This window comes from Propithecus coquereli, unplaced genomic scaffold (assembly GCF_000956105.1).
Source record: "Propithecus coquereli isolate 6110/MARCELLA unplaced genomic scaffold, Pcoq_1.0 Scaffold12, whole genome shotgun sequence".
Classification (NCBI taxonomy): domain Eukaryota; kingdom Metazoa; phylum Chordata; class Mammalia; order Primates; family Indriidae; genus Propithecus; species Propithecus coquereli.
The window spans coordinates 16,569,296-16,588,222 of record NW_012136080.1 but is presented as its reverse complement, the minus strand read 5'-3'; the positions used below and the strand labels follow the sequence as shown (position 1 = coordinate 16,588,222).

At 42.8% G+C, this 18,927-nt stretch overlaps 1 protein-coding gene across 1 annotated transcript in view; it reads right to left on the bottom strand.

Moving 5' to 3' along the window:
• Window positions 1-18,927, bottom strand: part of CLSTN2 (calsyntenin 2) — a 593,278-nt gene that overhangs the window by 131,373 nt on the left and 442,978 nt on the right. Inside the window, exons 3-4 of the mRNA XM_012664412.1 lie at window positions 5,668-5,863; window positions 4,725-4,933 (exon numbers count right to left, since the gene is read on the bottom strand). Of these exons, the coding sequence (XP_012519866.1) occupies window positions 4,725-4,933; window positions 5,668-5,863 (405 nt within the window). The remainder of the gene's footprint in view (window positions 1-4,724; window positions 4,934-5,667; window positions 5,864-18,927) is intronic.

Sequence of the window (18,927 nt, the reverse complement as noted above, 5' to 3'; positions counted from 1 at the left end):
AAAAGTAAAAAAAACAATTTGGTGTCATTGATCTTTTATATTATTTTTCTAGTCTTTGTTTCATTTCTTTTCTGATCATTATTTTCTTCCTTATACTAGTTTTGAGCTTAGTTTTTTTCTACTTTTTCTAGTTCTTGGAGGTATAACAATAGGTTATTATTTGAAATTTTTTCTTTTTTAATATAAGCATTTATTGCTATAAAATTCTACTTTAGAACTGCTGTGCTACAACTGATAAGTTTTGGTATGTTATGTTTTCATTTTCATTTGTCTAAAAATATTTTTTAACATTTCCTTTTTGATTTCTTCTTTGACCCATTGATTGTCCAGGTGCATGCTGTTTAATTTCACATATTTGTGAATTTTTCAGTTTTTCTACTTGTTGTTGATTACTAGTTTCGTACCATTGTGTTTGGAAAATATACTTCATATGATTTAAATCTTCTTATATTACAGACTTGTCCTATGGCTATAGTGAATGCTTACAGTTTTATGTTGCCTCGGCATCCATTTTGAATATAAGTTGGACTTTCTCATACCAGAAGTAGGGCTCAGTCACCCTTGACACTGTTTACAGTCCTACACCTCCTCCAACTTTCTCTATGTGGCCAGTACAGATAACTGCCTTATACAACTGCCTGCTAGTGACCACTTCCTTATGGGACTGGCCCCACTGACCCTAACACCCTGCATGGACTGTACAGATATGCCACAGTGACTATCTCTCAGTCACTGTGTGACCTTCTGGAACTGTGTGCCTTCTTGCAGTTGTAGGGGCCAGCTGCAGGCACCCATGTAATGGTGGGGATAGGAGTTAGGCCAGTTGCATGTTCATGTGCTCCCGTGGGGCTCAAATTTGTGGTGAGCATATGTGTGGCTGCAGAGGCCAGCTGCAAGTGCAAGCACAGTAGTGGGGGCAGGTGATGGGGTAACAGGGTTGGCTGCATGCATATACGTAGCTGTAGGGGCCAAGGCTGCTTTGTACATGTGTGGAGTTCTAGGGGCCAGCTGTGGGCACATAAGCCAGTGGATGCCCATGATGGGGAATGGTGGCTCTGTGTGCATGTACAGCTGCAGGGACCAGTTGTAGGTGCAAGCATGGTGGTGGGGGCCAATGATGGGAGTTAGGGCTGTCTGCTTGTGTGGGTTCAGGTGTAGGGGATGGGGCTGGTGGCAAGCATGCATGTGGCTGCACGATCCAGCTGTGGGCACATGCTCAGTTGTAAGACCTGGTGACAGGGGTGGGGCCAGCTGTCCCTAGGCACATGGCTAAAGAGTTAGCCATCAGTGCGCACTTGGTGGTGAAGGATGGGTTTGTAGCAGGGGCCCAGGCCATTCTGGGGCTCATACACTATGGCTACACCGGGTTTCTGGGTTGGGGCACTGACAGTGGCAACAGCTGGGGCTTCTTTGGGAGGGGATAGGGAAAGGGATGATGGCTCAGGCACCTGGAAACTGTGAAAGTGAAAAACTGTGGGATCCTCAGTGGCAAAATTTGCAGGGTCCCCTGTGGCTGTGCTGGTTGTTCATTTCCTCTGTGGCAGAAGCTTCTGAAGTTCTCTGCAGAGCAGGCTGCTGGGGTCCACAATGGTGAAACTGCGGGGTCCTTGGCAGTGAAAGCTGGGGTGGAGGGCACTGTGTGGTGGCTGTGAGGGCTCTTGAGGTCCTCAGGGGAGAAGGCTGCTGGGGTCCTGTGCAGAGCATGCTGCTGGGGACCATGGTGGCATCTGCCACATGTCTGGTACTGATAACCTCTGTGCTTCCTCTTTGTGCCAGATGTCTCAGCTATGCTGGTCCCCCCAGCAATCCAGGTGGGGTAAAACTGAAATGGGTCATTTGGGAAATGCTCTGAAAGGCTGGAAAGCTGATTGTAGTCCCCGCTTGCCTTTCCTTGGCAAGTGAAACTTGAGAGCTGGGGAGTTCTTTCTCTGTGGTGAGCAGTGCTGGGGGAGGCGATGGGATGATGCAAACAAAATGAAACTATTCTTCCTAGTGTGTAGTTATTCTCATTTTTTCTGCCACCATGTTGCGATTGCTACTTAACTGGGCTCCTGAGTTCTCCTGGAACTATTTTCCTTCGTACATAGCTGTCCAATTATTGTTCTTCATAGGGGGAACAAAGGCTGGGGTCTCCTACTCTGCCATCTTGCTGACACCACCCACACTTTGTGTTCAGGAACTTAAACACCACTGCCATGCACCCCCTGTCAATTATTATTGAGGAAGAGCAACTTGACGGAAAGACCTTGGGGCCAACACTCAGGAGACCTGGGTTCCAGTCCCAACTCTGCCACTAGTGTGACAGTATTATAAAGCAAGCTCTTTATGCTTTAGACTCAGTTTTTCCATTTGTCCAATGGAAATAAGGATCCAGGCCCTGCCTATCTCAGAGAGACTGGCCAAGTGCCATCATATGGGGACCTGTACGCCCTCTGAAATGGATCCCGAACTTCCCCAAAGGAAGGTAATGTCTCAAACTCACAGGTACCTGCTTATAATTTCAGCCTGAAAATCCATGAGGAGTGAATAAACTTCATATCCCAATCACCCAGGTAAATATCTAACAGTTGTGGCACCATTAATTTAGTACTCCCTATATGCCCGGTACCCTGCAAACATTCTCCTCACACCACTTCCCCTTGAGGCTTCACAACCCCACAGTGAGGTAGGGGCTGCTGCGGTCACGATTTCACAGGGAGCAATCCAAAGGCAGGGAGGCTGAGGACCTCGGGTGGGAAGAGGTTGAATCTCTAGGTAAAGACAGGTCAGGCTGACTCCACATAGTGTCTTCCAGCCTCCCTGCTCTTATCCCCATAAGCAAAAAGCCTGGCAAGCTGGAGGGGTTAGGAGAGGTCAACCTGAGGCCATGGGGTGGGGAGGTGGGGAAACTTTGGCCTCAAGGAGCAGGCCCTTGACGTACAGTACTTTCACTTATGTGCATGCAAAGAACTTCTTCAAGGAGCCGGAAAAGTCGCTGGGAGAAGTGATGGATAAGGGGCAATTGGGAAGCTCATTAGAATGGGAGTCACTTCTCTGTCTGCCCTCTGGGTCCTGCCTTCCTTACTTGGAGAGCTGCTTTTGTACACCTCACTGCTGAGGGCCCCGCTCCCTGGGAGTGGACCACTTTCCTCTTTGTCTTACGGTGTAAACCAAAGTTGAAGGCAGAGGCCTGGCAAAGGCCCATTACTCACTTTTAATGAGACAGCCAGGGAAATAAATTGGCATATGTTAGTGAAATGGCTCATCAAGGTGAGTAATTATCTTCATGACTGGGGCAGTTTACCCTCCAAAGAAAGAATTTGCATCTCATCTTTCACTGGGATGTGGCTCTCGAGAACTGGGGCAGGAGGCCAAGTGGAGCTGGACACTGAGCACAGACACCTCCGCTTGCCTACTCTTGCTGTGCACCATGGACTTGTCACTCTCTAAGTTGCAAAGCTTTCGTGGGGCAGACTGCACAATTGATCTTAGAGGACTAGAAACCCAGAGGAGAAACATGAAAAGCAGTTGTTTTATATTTTTACGGAGTGGTGTGTGTGTCTGTGTGGTGGGGACAGGGTAGGCATTTCATGGGGCCTGTAGGAGAAGCTGTCAGGGAATAGTTCTGACAGCTTCACTAATTAAAATTACCCTTTTCTTAGTTCTGAACCAAACTTTAATTAAAGTCCTGTATTTGCTCCTTTACTTTCTTGTGCGCTGATAGTGTATCCTGCACAATCAGCATCTGGTCATGTCCTGGTGTTTGTCATCTCCACGTGTTTTGGCATTTTACAAAGAAATTATCTCATCACTATTTTTTTTTCTGTCTTATGCATATTAGTTGTATCTTCCAAGACAGGTCATAAGCTACTTGAGGTCAGGGATGGGGTTGTCTCCTTGGCTTCCGCTGCAGTCTCAGGATGCAGAAGACTGTATCATAGATTATGTTTCTCCCTGCTCTCAATATCAAGAAGCTATCTCCTAAAGGCCTGCAAGCAGGTGATTGATGTTATTTCCTTCTATACATTGGCTACCAGGAGGCTCAGAACTGATTCGTTGCCTCACCCTGGCTCATGGTATGCTTTATGAATCAACTTCACCCTTGATGCCAACTGGTTTTACTTTTTTTTTTTCCCTACTAGATTGTAAGCTGCATGTGCACAGGCCCATGTCTGTTTTGAGTTCCACTCTATCCCCATCCCAGTGTCCAGCACCATGCCTGGCACTCAATAAATAACTACAGAGTATATGAATTTCAGGTTTTGCAACTTTTGCATCTTTGTGTGGTACTTAAATCTTATTTGAAACAAAGTGGGAAGAACATACAGACACCCATGCGCTCACACTAATGATTAAACAATGTACTTGGCAAATACTTATCATTTGACATGGTCATGGTATTGAGAATCACAAAGTAGGCTGAGCTGATTGGGCCTCTGGTTGTGGTGTTTGCACTATAACAAGTTTTTTTTAACCAGATGTGTGGCATTGTGAGTTTTACAGACTGTGTTCAGTGAGTGGGTTCTGAGGTTTCCTGGGGTTGTTAGCAGAACCTGCCAGGTCTGCTAATCATGTAAGGCCATTCCCTGGAGTGCAGGATTGAGTTCTGGACTATGGAGCCTAGGCCAAGGATGGCAAGAAAGACACCACCTGCCAATCCCATTCAGAGCCCCCATTTGGCCTTCAGAGTCCGGGGTGGTAGATTTGTTTCCCTGACCCCACTGGGGTCCTCTTAGGACACTTACCATTTCTTTCAATGGCAAAAGGCACATCTGTTGTGACGATTTCATAGTTGCAAATCTGGCTGTACTGGGGGGAGCAGTCCTCATCGACAGCCTCCACCTGCAGGATGCTGTCGTAGATCTTGCCCTCCGTCACGACAGCCTTGTAGGCCGGCTCTTTGAAGGTGGGAGCAAACTCATTGACATCCTTCACCTGGATGTGGACCACGGCCCTGGGATCACACACAGGAAGGAAGGGATGGTGGTAAAGAAAGAATCACGCCAATTTCCCACCCCTCCTGGGGGCACAGACTGAGGTCCTGAGGCCAAATGAAATGAGGGCCACAAGCCACTTGGGGCAGTTGTCAGATTGTCTGTCCTCCCTCTCACTGGAGATCTTCTCCCTGCTTTCACCCCAGTGATCTGAGACAAATCCAGCCCAGAGAGACTCTTTCCTATTCTTTACCCTTCCCCATTCCCCAGCTTTAGGCAACATGTTTCCTCTTCATTCCTCCCCCCAGTCATTTACTCCTCCATTCGGTAAGAATTTAACCCCCTTATTCAGCATCAGGCTCTGAGCCAAACGCCATAAGGGAGCAAGCAGTGACAACCCACAATGAACAGTGCTGTGACAGAAGCACATAGCACTGCAGAAGCCCAGGGAGAGGTCCTACCCAGGTCAGATGGGCCAGCTTAGGGAAGGCTTCCTGGAAGAGGTGACACCTGAACCTAGTCCTGAAGATGGAATAGGAGTATCTTCAAGTGAAGAAGAGGAAGTAGAGTACTGTAGGTGTAGGAAGCACCCTGTGCAGGTGGCTGCCGGGGACTGGGAAACTGGCAAGCCGTTGAGCAGGGCCGGAGTACCACGGTGTGACAAGGGGGTAAACATATCAAAAGAGCAGTGTGTGAATGGAGGGGCTGGGCAGGGCGGGGAGGGGTGTCCCAGGAGCTCTATCAGGCCACTCACTTGTGTGACTTCTTCCAGGCCGTCTCCCGGGGCCCGGCGCCGCAGTCGTAGGCCTGGATGATGAAGGTGTACTCCTTCTGCAGCTCACAGTCGATGGGGCTCTTGGCACGGAGCCGGCCCTCCCCCGACGTCTTGTTGAGCACCACAGCCTCAAAGGGCAGCTCCTGGCCGTGGATCTTGAACGCACAGATTTCCCCTGCAGAGGATGGAGGACAGTGAGTGGGAATCCTAACAATTGCCAGACTGAAGACAGCGCTTCCATTGACCAGATCTGCAAACCCAGACCCTCCCTGCAATTTCCTCTGTGCACATAGAATTGCCAAACCAGAAGAGGCCTCCAGTGGTCCAGACCCACATGTTCATTTCACAGATGGTAAAATTGAAATGTTTTATGCATGGAAATGCCACCCATCAAGTATATTCTGCTGAAAAAGGTGAGAGTCATTGTGCCAGGGAGCTGGCTGATTTTCCAGTTCCCCAGTTCTCCCCGCAGGTTCCCCACTTGCCCTCTGCCCAGTCTGGGATTAGGGAACTTGCTCGTAGTCAAAAGACAACTGACCGCAGAGGAAAGTAGTAAAAGGCCATAGCTTTACACAGTCTTTTGTCCCATGAACACATCCTCACTGCTTGAGAGTGTGGTCCATGAACCAGCGGCATTGGCATCACTTGGGAGCTTGTTAGAAACGCAGAATCCCAGGTCCCACCCAACCCTGTGGAACCAGAATCTGCATTTGAACAGGATCCCCAGGTGATTTGTTTGCTCACTGGAGTAGCACTGCTCTTCTCTTTCCTTCACTCCTGGCTTAAACACCCCACATTGCTGCAGCCAAATTCTCTCCACGGCCACCACCTCTCCATTATGTCTCTCCACCCACCACTTCCCCTGTGCAATTTTCTCTTTTGAAACAGTGGGGGTGAGTCTGTGTGAGTTCCCGAGTCCGTGTGGAGCCTGAAAACCTAACTTGCTAAAGAGCTGAACGTGTTGTCAAATGAATGCATTTCTCCTCTTCAGCTGGGCTAACGATTATTGTAACTATTGCTCTGTGACAAAATTATAAGGCCATGAGAATATCTCTCTTTTCTCAATCAATGGATTTTTATTATTGAACCCCAACTACAAGCAAGCACTTAGTAAATGCCTTGGGAAGTGCCAAACAGCCTCATGGCTTCTCAGGGAACCACCTGAAGGATTGCTCCCAGGAATATTCTATATTCTAATTCAAGTCTCCCTCAAGAGAGAACCCCTCCCTGCCATTTTACATATAGGAAGCATGACCTGATCTCTTACTAACAATGTTTTCTAAGATGTTCAATCAATACCAATCTTACCTTTAGGCTTTTTTTTTTTTATTTCATTGATCCTCAGTTTCATTACAAACATTCCATTTTCACTGCCTCCCCTCCTGGCCACTTCTCAGGTGCAGGTGTGGAATAATGGACAAGACAGACAGGTTGTGGACTGGTTCTAACAAAGAGGTTGGTTCCCATTAGCCGCTGTTGTTTAGATCACTGAGCGTCTCTGTACTGCCCATCCTGACAAGGCTGGTCCCTGTAGCCTCCAGGGCAGGAGAACAGGTTTTAGCCAATCCTCAAGTTTAATTTCCGCCTGAATTAGCTGGGGTTGAACGGATGAACTTCTAAAGTGCCCATTTTGTGATTCGATCCCAAGATCAGTGCCAATATGAGACTATTACCAACAAATGTGCCCAGACTCTTTCTGGGGCTTTCTCTTGAGTGCCCAACCACTGCCGTGGTTATAAGGCTAATCAGACCATTTCTCTTTGATGAGTCAAGTTAAACCTAAAATAGGTGAGGGTAATCTTCTGTTGGAAATATCTGATCACAACTAAAGTAGTTCTCAAGACACAGAAATCCTTAACAAAAGACAAGGAGAGGAAGGAGGGAAAGGAGGAAGAGAAGAAGAAAAAGGAGACACAAAGGGAGGATACGATAAAGTAAATGTCAGGGTGACATATTCCATCTAAAGGAATTCAGTATGAATCAATTCAATACAGCTAATATTTTGTGAGAGCTAAGTCCCAGGCCTGGAGACACAAGGAAACCAACTTGGGCACCTTAAAACATAATGATACCTTATTCCCAAGTATTTCTTGCCTAGTAGAAAAAATAGACAAGTAAACAAGGGTAACCAATGCTCACTTAGTTTTCACCAGCTCAGTCTCAGACAGGATTAGTCCCTTTTGAACAAAACCTACAATTCATGTCTACCTCTTCACCTGACACCTGTGTTCGGGTTGCAAAAATTTTGTTCATTTATTTATCCATTTATTCACCTTATAAATATTTATTAGGTCTATGTGCCAGGTACCAGTGAAGCAATGACAAACAAAACCAGGCCCAGCCCTGGCCTACAAGCTGCTTGTAGTGTGTGGGGGAGGGAAGTAGCAGTCAAATAATCACACACCAAACTAAGAATGGTGGTTGGGATGTGTGCATGTCGTGAGAGCCATGTGGTGCTAACAGCCTTCTGACCTGGTCAGGCAGAGCAGGGAGGGCTTCCCTAAGGACGTGACAGCCGGGCTGAGGTCACAGGAGGAGAAAGTGGAAGACACCTGGGCCACGAGGAGAGAATCGTGTTTCAGGCAGGGGACAGCGTGCCTTAGGACCCTTCAGCAGGAAGGAGAATGGTGAGTCCAGGGGACCACAGAGTCCAGTGTGGCAGGGGTGAAGGCCATGACACAGGGCTGGCTTCATGCGTCTGTTACCTGAGAGCCACCCAGAGCCCTGTTCTCAGAAGTGCCCTGAGCTAGGTTTAAACCTCTGCTGTCTCTATCTTAAAATTCTTAATAATTTTATCTTTGAACTTGTGTTTTGTAAATGAAGTCTGATGGGACAATGGATCACGTCACGAGCAGAGGAGATGGGTGCGATATGTCTGTCCACTCCGTCTTGCTACCCTGTTCACGTATAGCATTCAGAACTCCAGGGGACCCACGACTCAACGTGTGGGAGTTCAGCAAGAACAAGGTAAGCAGGCATGTTATGTCTTCAACTGATTAAGCAGGAAGCTGACCTCCTCAAGAGGCCACACTTTCCCACACTTTCTGTTTGAACCAGAACTTGCTTCAAATGCAGAAAGAAGGCAGTGCAAACCAAGAAGCATGAACATTCAAGGACCCTGTTGTACCTTTTCTTACTCATGTTACTTTCTGTCTTAGCCAACCACGGATGCTGAAAATGATGGCAGAGAGGAAAAGGAAAGATCACACAACCCATACATAGTTTCTTTTCTTTTTAGGCTGCCCTTGCTATCAGTAAGCCAAAAATAGAGAGTGTTGGTCGAATGCGCGCATATAAAAAAGTGAAGTAAAAACAGTTGAGTTGGTTTTGTGTAGCATTACACTGCTCTGGTAAGAATTTAATACATATGCATACATGAACTACAAAATACAATTTCTGCAATTTTGGGGATTATGCACACCAGTTAAATGCTTTTATATTTGGATTTAAAACTGGCATTGCACAACATAAAGATACATGGTAAAATTCAGGCTAATAATTTAAAATTTTAAAAATTTTCTTCACTTAGAACTATAACAAATTGTAAATTGAAAACACTGTGACAAGTTGAGAGAGAAACTGTGGAAGAAAGGTCCCAGAATGAAGTCCTAGGAAGAAGAATATTTAAAACTGCAGTTCTCAGCGCCAGTGTATGACATATTGGGCTGTCTTGATCTTTTGTGAGGGCTGTCACTAGAATTTGTTGTCACTAATAAAGCACCGCAGTGGGAGGATGGTGTACTTAAAAGTAGAAGATCAGACCTAATGGTTTCCATATAAAGATATCACTTTCAAAATCTTCTTTCCGATATCCTTTCTTGGGTGGGAGAGCTAGCGTGCTGGGAATTGTGTGTGGACAACACACAGAGGAGTGTGCACATGAGGCCAGCCATGGGCTGAGCAGGAGTGAGGCCAGCAGCACCGGGCCACGGGGCCTCAGCTGCCCTCTCACGTGGGCTGTGGCCCACACTGGCTGAACTGGGCTTCGCCAAGAGCCCCTTGAGGGCCAGACCAGAAGACAAGGCCCTGCCACGCTGGGTGGGGCATGATGGCTCCGACCCCTCAGTCCTGTCCATATCTCATAACTACCATCTCCCCAGCAATCATACACCTCCTAAGACACCAGCAGAAGTTGTGCTTGTCTTTTAATGCCTAAGACTTCCAGAGAAAAGCCTTTAATTTTTAGAGTATATTTGCCTCTTCCCTTGAATATCCTTGAACAATAGATTGGGTTGATTTCATTTTTTGGATGAGAAAACTGAGTCTCAGAAAACTTAAGTGTTTCATCCAAGGTCACTTTGACAGTAAGAAGCAAACCAAGGACGGAATCCAGCACTCCCTTCGCTCTTTCCTGCTGCTCACCGCTGGGTGTGATGTTCCAGGACAGTGGCTTTCAAAGTGTGATCCGTGGACTCCTGGAGTTCCCAAGACTCTTTCTAGGGGCCCACAAAGTCAAAATGATCATTAGATTAATACGAAGATATTATTTGACTTTTCCACTGTGTTGATGTTTGCACTTATAACATAAAGGCAAGTAAAAGTGCTGGTATCTCAGCAGCACCGAACTGCATCCTTCCCCACAACATATTCACAGTTTAAAAAAGTCAATTCACTTAAGAATGACTACAACGATGCTATAAATATTATCGGTTTTATTCACTCTCAACCCTGAGTTCATCTCCTTTTAATATTCTGTGTGACAAAATGAAAAGTACACACAAAGCACCTTGGCACGGCAGAGTATGCTGGTCTGTCTCTAGGAAAAGCATTTGTGTGATGGAAGTTAACTGTGAACTAACTAGGAACTTTTTTCATGGAATGACATTTTTTACTTGAAAGAATGATTGACAGACAAACTATGTTTATTCAGACTTGAGTGCATGGCAGACATTTTTTGAAGTAAGCCTGTCACTTCAAGGAAACCAACTGGTAGTATCCATTGCCAATGACAAGATTCAAGCTTTCAGTTTTGGAAAATTTGTGCCTGTCAGTGTGAGCTTAACAATTTTCCAATATTTTAATACTTTTCTGATGAGATGTACAGTGATATTAATGAATATCACTGTGATATGTGACTTTTTGATATTGTATAATGAAATACGTCAACTTTTGAAAGATCTACTTAACAATGAGCCAGTATTTTCCAAACAACCAATGCATAATGTTACACAGTCCTCTGTGGGTTAAAAGATTCCAAGCTTAAGGTAGTCCAACGGATTTTAACGTAACAGTGTGCAATGGACTGAACGTTTATGTCCTGCCAAATTCATGCTGAAACCAAACCTTCAATGTAATGATATTAGGAGATGGGGCTTTTGGGAGCTGATCAGACCATGAGGGCATAGCCCTCAGGAATGAGATTAGTGCCCTCATAAAAGAGGCTCCAGAGAAATCCCTCGTCCCTTCTGCCACATTAGGTTACAGTGAGAAGGTGCCACCTATGAGGAAACGGGCTCCCAACACTCATTGAATGCTCCAGCTCCTTGATCCTGGACTCCTCAGCCCAGAACTGTGAGAAATAAATTTCTGTCCTTTATTACTTGTGGATTTATGGTGTAATATTAGAGAATAATATCTACAGTTGTCTGAAAATATTATTAAAATTCTTCTCCTTTCCTAACTACATACCTGGGCGAGGCCATATTTTCTTTATGTACTTCAACCTAAACAACATATCACAACAGATTGAAGGCAGAAGCAGGTAAGAGGATTTAGCTGTTTTCTCTTAACCTAGACATTAAAGAAATGGCAAAAATGTAAATAATGTCACTCTTCTCACTAATTTATTTTGCTTTGGAAAATATATTATTTGTCAAACTGTGCTATTTATATTAACCTGTAATGAGTTTCTTGTTGTTATTGCTAAATAAATTAAGCATTTCAAAGTTCATCAGTTTGAATTTCTGACACAGTGAATATTGATAGACATAAGAAAATCTCTTGAAGGTCCTGAATAATATTTAAGAGTATAGGGGGACATGAGACCAAAAAAGCTCAAGAACTGCTATTCTTATAATATATCAACCACAGTTTCCACCCAGCTCATGAGTCCATATCCTGTTCCCAATGCTCAAAACATGACCCACCACTTTGCAGAGAACTCCCAACCTCAGAGCAACCCAATTTGCTTTGTATTTCACAGCGGGGACATTTGTAGGGAGAGTATTGAGGCAGAATTTTACATCCACATCACGAATTGTTAGGGGCAGGGAACTGCATTTCCACATCTTCATCCCAATCTGGGGCTACACCAGCCAAGTTGGAGTTGTAGTTCTGTGGTCAACTACCTATGTGACTTCGGGCAAGTCACTCACCTCTCTGTGCCTGTTACCTCATCTGTAAAATAGGATGATATTAATAATAATTATCTCATGGAGTTGTTGATTCTTGGGAGGATTAAGTGAGTTAATACATGCAAAACACTTACCAGTGCCTTGCATGGAGTAAGCAATATGTAATGTTAGTTTTTATCACTGTCGTTATATTGAAGAAAAGTCACATACCTCTGGCAAACTCTTATTTCTGTTTGAGAACTGAAAAGGCTGAATGTGGAGGTCAGTTCACCATCGGAAATATTTTGAATGTCACGTGTGTCAGTAAAAAACAATCTGACTCCTTGAAGCACCTTGCACCTATCAACCACATCTTATGCACCTTTTTCCCTGAACATCATTGGCCAAGGACCGTATCCTGTGCATTTGCATAATCTCATCCAGGGCCAGTGCTGATCCGTGAGGAGAGTTTAGTGAGGGGAATGTTTTAGTTTGACTGTTTTTTGCTCATCACAGTGACTAATGGCTTTTGTTGGGCAAGAGTCAGGGGTGCTAAATATCCTGCCCTGAGCAGACTGGGCATGTACCACCTGAACCACCTCACCCCAAACAGCCATTGTGTTCCCTAAGCTAGTCCTCTTGGAGCAAACACCTGGCTGAGGCTATGCCCCTAGGTCTGAGGAAAAAGATGAGTCTTGCAAAGCCTTCTTCTCTAGATTGCTGGAGGTCCCTCCTGACAGAGCATGGTGCCATCTGCTCTCAATGGCATGCATGCTGCCCTCCCTGGCACACAGCTGGCAGACAGTCAACACTGACCACACTGCCAGAGGGCTGGGTGGAAGAAGTTTTTAAAATCCACTTCTTGTGGAATCATCTGTAGTCACTTCAAATATAATAAAATGGGAAAGGACAAATGCTAAGCATATCAAGAGGTAATCATGTCCCGAATATCAAATTAGGGCTGAACTTAGAAATAAATCTATATTTTAACAAAAAAGTTGACTTTAAGCCCTCCCACTTCATATTAAAAACTTAAAACCTTCAAAAGTAGAACACCAAAGCGAAGGGTTCTCTGGAGGTCACTTTGGGTGCTCCTTCACATGTCTGGGTGGGGAGATGCTCGGACAGACCTTGGGTTGAGCCTCATCTCTGCCCTTCTGAGAGGTATGACCTTCGGTGGTTTCCAAGTTCCTCTTTATTACAGCTGGGAATACTAACCAGGCCAAATCCTGAAAGTACCGTGAGGCTACAGTGACACAGTAAATGTGAAAGAGCTCTGGAAGTATAAAGGTCTACCTGCTTTTTATTATTACAGTTATAATAAATTCTGCCTTCTAGCCTGCAAGCTTCTAGGTGCATATTGACAGCTTACCTTCGTTCCATTAGAAACCAAAGGCGGAAGGAGGTTGTCACCACTTACAGCTTTCTATCTACTTAGAATTGAGCTAAATAAAACATACTCTTTTTTTTTTTTATTTTAAAAGTCATTTTTCTGAAGCTTTGTGCCAAGATCAAAATTCCTTCTTTTTGGAAGATTAGCAGAGCAGCTATTATGTCTCTGAAAAATGAATGAAGAAGAGGCATTTTCACTTCTTTGGCAATATTTTTTGGATGAATAAATGACATAAAAACTTATATATATGCTGAGAGACTTGGAGAGGTCCCTGTGACTCAGAAGTTAATCATTTGGTCAAATAGAGCTTGAAGAGAGGTTGAGTGGTTATTTGGTCTGCCCGGTGCTCAGTGATTCTGGAGTTGAAGGACTCCAAGTACAAAAACATACAGTATTTATTCACTTATTAAATTTTCCCAGGTATAAATAATACAGTAAGAAGAAAATGAACAATAATAATTTACAAAAATCTCTGTAGCTCACGTTTATTGAGTGTTCACTACGAGCCAGGCACTTATTTAGGGCAACGGTGGAAACAACTGCATCTCTGTATGCACTGACCTGCCTGGCTAGGGATTGGAGATTGGGATGAATCAGAAACCAGCTCTGTTTTTGCAGACAGAAAAAGGAGTGAGATGAACAAAATGTTAGGTGCAATTAAGTACTGCAAAGCCTGTAATAGGTGTCTTTTGTGGATGTTGTAAGAACACAAATGATGATGGATCGATCTCAACTCCTAAATACTTCCAGAATCAGTTGTTTGCTGTCTCGTGGCCACCACAGAGGAATGCTGTTGCTGCAAGATGGAAGGAATTTCAGCCTAAACTCTCCTGAGACAAGACCCTATCCCCTGGACACTGTTACATCTCCCTCTTCACGGTGGCATTTCAATTCTGCTATTCCAAGACATTGCAAGTAGCATAGGTCAGTGCCTAAAAGTCAGATGAACTTAAATTCAAACCCTAACTCTTCACTTGTCATCTTTGTAACCTTGAAAAATAACCTCTCCTTACCTCCATTTCCCCATCTGTAAAATGGGAATAAAACCATGTTTCTCTTATGGTAACCACATTATAATCAGAACAGAACTTTCTTTTTTTAACTGAAAATGTACTATGGCAGAAACTGGGTTGAGTCACTTGTATAAAGCCATCTAATTTAATTCTCACAACAGTTTTATAAGAAAGTCGGCAGACAGTGATGGCAGAGCAGACCCGAAAGGCATTTCCCTATTCTCCCACAGTTCCCTTTTCCATGTTATTAACTCCCAGCCCTCCTGCTCGCCACCTCGTTGATCCTGAGGTGACCACAATTCTAGATGTTGCCAGATGGAAGGAGAAGGAAGGCAGAAATGCAATCACATTGAAAAGGACAGTGACTGAGTTTGTGATGGCTAAATTTTTAATATTTAACAAGAGAGTGTTTTAAATTCTAAGTGTTTCAAAAATTACTGTCCTGGACCCAATTACAAGATGGGAATAAAGATCTTTCCCTCTGTCAAGCAGGAATGGAGGCCTGCCAAGTAAGGGCAGACAATCACAGTAAGAATGAAGGGATCTCATTTGCCCACAGTTCTGGACAACAGTTCAGTCAGACCCACACCATGATCGTCACCTGGAACCTATCTAGGTTACCTTCTACTTGTCCTGTAGGAAAACAACGGATGTCGAAAACACCTTGGAGAGTAAAAAGTCCCGTACAAATATGATGGCCCTTTACTGCTGTCCAATTATCTCTACCAACAAAATTTTTGTAAGCATCAACCTCCTGCGGGGAGGGAATCTTAGTAGGTACTGAGGTTCCCAGAAGCCTAAGATACTGTCCTTGTTGTCCAGGGGCTTACCAGTAAATTTCAGAAACAGAAGCTATATGGAGGACTGAACAATTAATGGTGTTTGAGGTGAAGGAATATCAATGAATTCTCAAGATACAGGGGCTGAATACTACAGCCTCTTCAATTAACCAGAGGAAGACTTACTATTCAGATAGAGGTGGTGCAAATCATACTGACAGGTAGAATCTTTGGAATCTTTCTTTCCCCTTTTTCTCAATGTCCAAACAGGGGTCTGACATAGGACCTTGAGGTTGAACCAGTCAGAATTTACCTAAAGACTTGCTTTGTCCCCATCTGCTATGGTTTAAATATTTCTCCCCCCAAAACTCATGTTGAAACTTAATTCGCAATGTGGCAACATTGACAGGTGAAGCCTTTAAGAGGTGATTTGGTCATGAGAGCTCATGACTAATCCATTCATGGATTAATGGATTTATGGGTTCGTGGATTAATGAGTTACCATGAGAGTGGGACTGGTGGCTTTATGAGAAGAGGAAAAGAGACCTGAACAAGCGCGCTCAGACTCCGCACCGTGTGACGCCCTGCACCACCTCAGGGCTCCGCAGAGCCCCCACCAGCAAGAAGGGACTCATCAGATGCAGCCCCTTGACCTAGGACTTCTCACCCTCCCAAATGGGAAAAATAAATTCCTTTTTAAAATAAATTTGCCAGTTTCCAGTATTATAAGCAATAGACAATGATACCATCTAATTAAAAAAAGTTTTTTCCTGTACTCCCTTCAGAGTTTTTCTCATCCATAGTGTCTTTAGGAAGTCAGATAGGCACAGATGAAAGTTTTTATTCAAAGAGTGACGTGTTGAACACTCTGCATCTGCACTCTGTAGTGCAGAGGCCACTAGGCACAGTATGGCTCTTCAACGCTTGAAATGTGACTGGTGTGCCCAAGAAAATGGATCTTCAGTGTCATTTGATATTTATTATTTTAAATTTAAATTTAAGAACAGAAATTCAATTCATTTACTGTAAAACTTTCAAGTATGTTTGGGTATGCGAATCAATTTTTCAACTATAAATTGCATACAATCTAAATAGAGATAGAATATTTTTTATAAAAATTTAGAGCCCTGTTTGAGATGTCTTATAAATGGGCATACACTGGATTCGAAAGACTTTTAAAATGAAAAATAAAATAGAAAATTTCTCATTAATAATTTTTTATTTGGTAACTTGTTGAAATGATAATATTGGATACTTTGGCTTAAATAACATGTGTTACTAAAATCAATTTTACCTATTTCTTTTTATTTTTACAATGTGGCTATTAGAGGATATATAATTATGTATATAGCTTGAATGATGGTTCTGTTGGAAGGTCCTGCTCTACATAATCAATAGCACACATCAGCAAAGGTTAATTTCCCCATAGAAATAAATGTAAAGCACAGAGGATGCATTCTACAATAACTATTAGAATTATTCTATGTTATGCTGATTTTGGAATTATTCCTCATATTTAGGACAATGTTCCCTCTTAAAACAAAAACCCATTTAACCTTCTTCAGATGATTAAGTCACATTCAGCTCCAATTCCCAAACTACTGATTATCAAGCCTTGAATTAGCATTGCCTCTTAATGATTACTTGGATGGTATTGTTAAAGGATACAAATATATTTTTAAAATTTAATAACATTGAATTTCAAAATAATAGCATATTGGTCACTTGTAGAAATCCAGATGTATGTACTGAGGAATGTCTTTCACTGATGAGCAGCTAAGGTGGAAGGATTTCGGCAATGGGATTAAAGTTTGTAATTTACTTAGTCCCTAGAATTGAAAAGGTGTAATCCTTCATAAAGAAAATTTTCATGTTCTAAAATAAATTTCATAATATATTAGGATTATTTTAATAATTTTATGAACTAATAATTACATATTGCGTATCAAGATATATTATGTCAATATTCTTATTATCCTATTTCTAACTAGAATAATTCAAATTCAGGCAAAATGTCACGCACTGTGCATGTTGAAATAAAATGGGGGGATAGAGAGCAAGAAAGGGACCTGGGGCATTCAGCCTCTGATGTGAATGAGTGAACTCCTAGCACACTGACCCTCTCACAGCACACGGTAAGCCAGGAAAAATACCGGCCCTCACCCCTAAATGCTTAAGGGCTCTGGAGAGTTATTTAAACTACGCAGATTTTGGAGAGGAGTTGAAACTTGGAGGGAGCCACTGGCATTGGGGGAGTTTTCTGTTCTGATCCTTTGCCCTGAGGGTAGCTGCAGCCAGGCCAGGAAGGACGGCTGACACCTTGATAGGGAGCCTGTTGTCTTTTTGGCTAGGTGAGCAGGCTTGCCCAGTGTGAGAGGGTAAGAGGAGACAGCCAGGGCCCAAACTCTGTGTTCAAACTCCACCCAAGTCTCTGGCTGGCCCAGAATGGGGTGTGTGGGGAGGCACAGACGGAAAGCCCTTTGAACTGAGGTCTGAACTGCCGCCCACAGCAACTCACTTGATACAGGAAGAGCCAAGAAATTAGATCTTTTCCTAAGGGAGAAGGTATCCCTGAGATAATATAGATATCTGAATTCTCAAATGAGGACATTAAATAAGTTCTTTTTAGTATATTCAAAACACAGGAAGCAAAAATGACAGAGTTAAAGGGAGAAATAGACATTCCACAATTGTAATAGGGAAATTTTAACACCACTCTCAGTAATTGATAGCACGAGACATAAAACAATCAACAAAATCACAGATAATCTAAACAACACTGTCAACCACATTGTCCTAACTAATATGTATAAAACACTACATCTAATTTCAGAATACCCATTTACATGTTCATAAAGACTGTATGCTAGGCCATAAAATGAGTCTCAAGCATTTTAAAAAACTGAAAATACACAGAACATATTCTCTGATTACAATGGAAATAAATCAGACATCGATAAATAACATTTAACAATAAGAGATCTAGAGAAACTCCAGATATTTGGAAACTACATAGTACACATCTAAATAATTCATGGATCAAATTCATGGATCCCTTTTCGAGGGAAAAATTGAAAGGGAAATTAGAAAATAATTGGAACTGAAGATAATACAAATAATACATATCAAAATTTGTGGAATGCAGTTAATTCTGTGCTTAGAGAGAAATATATAGCTTTAAAAGCATGTACTATAAAAGAAGAAAGATTTAAAATCAAGAAGCTAGGAAAAAAAGAAGCAAAGTAAACCCAAAGTAAGGGGATTAAAAAAAACCTTATTACTATATTTAAACAATATATTAAGGAATTGAAATGTTATTTTAAAAAAAAGAAAAAAAACCTTTTCTAAAAGAAAATTTCAGGCCCAGATGGTTTTGGTGAATTCTATAATATTTTAGAAGACTAAATAGTATCAATCATGCATAATTTTTTAGAAAATAGAGGAAGGAAAACTTTTCAATTCTTTTTAACTCTTTTTAAGAGGCTAGCATTACCTTAATAACGAAACCTGGTGGAGACATTACAAGTAAAGAAAATTAAAGACCTCTGTCTGTCATGAACATCGGATACAAAAATCCTTAACAAAATATATTAGCAAATTTAATCCAACACTATAAAAAGGATCATGACTAAGTGGGATTTATCCCAGGACCACAATATTTAGTCAGTGACTCACCATATTAACAGAATAAAGGAGAAAAAACGTATGATCATGTCAATAAATACAAAACAAGAATTTGCCAAAATTCAGCACCTATAAATAATAAAATCTATTAATAGTAA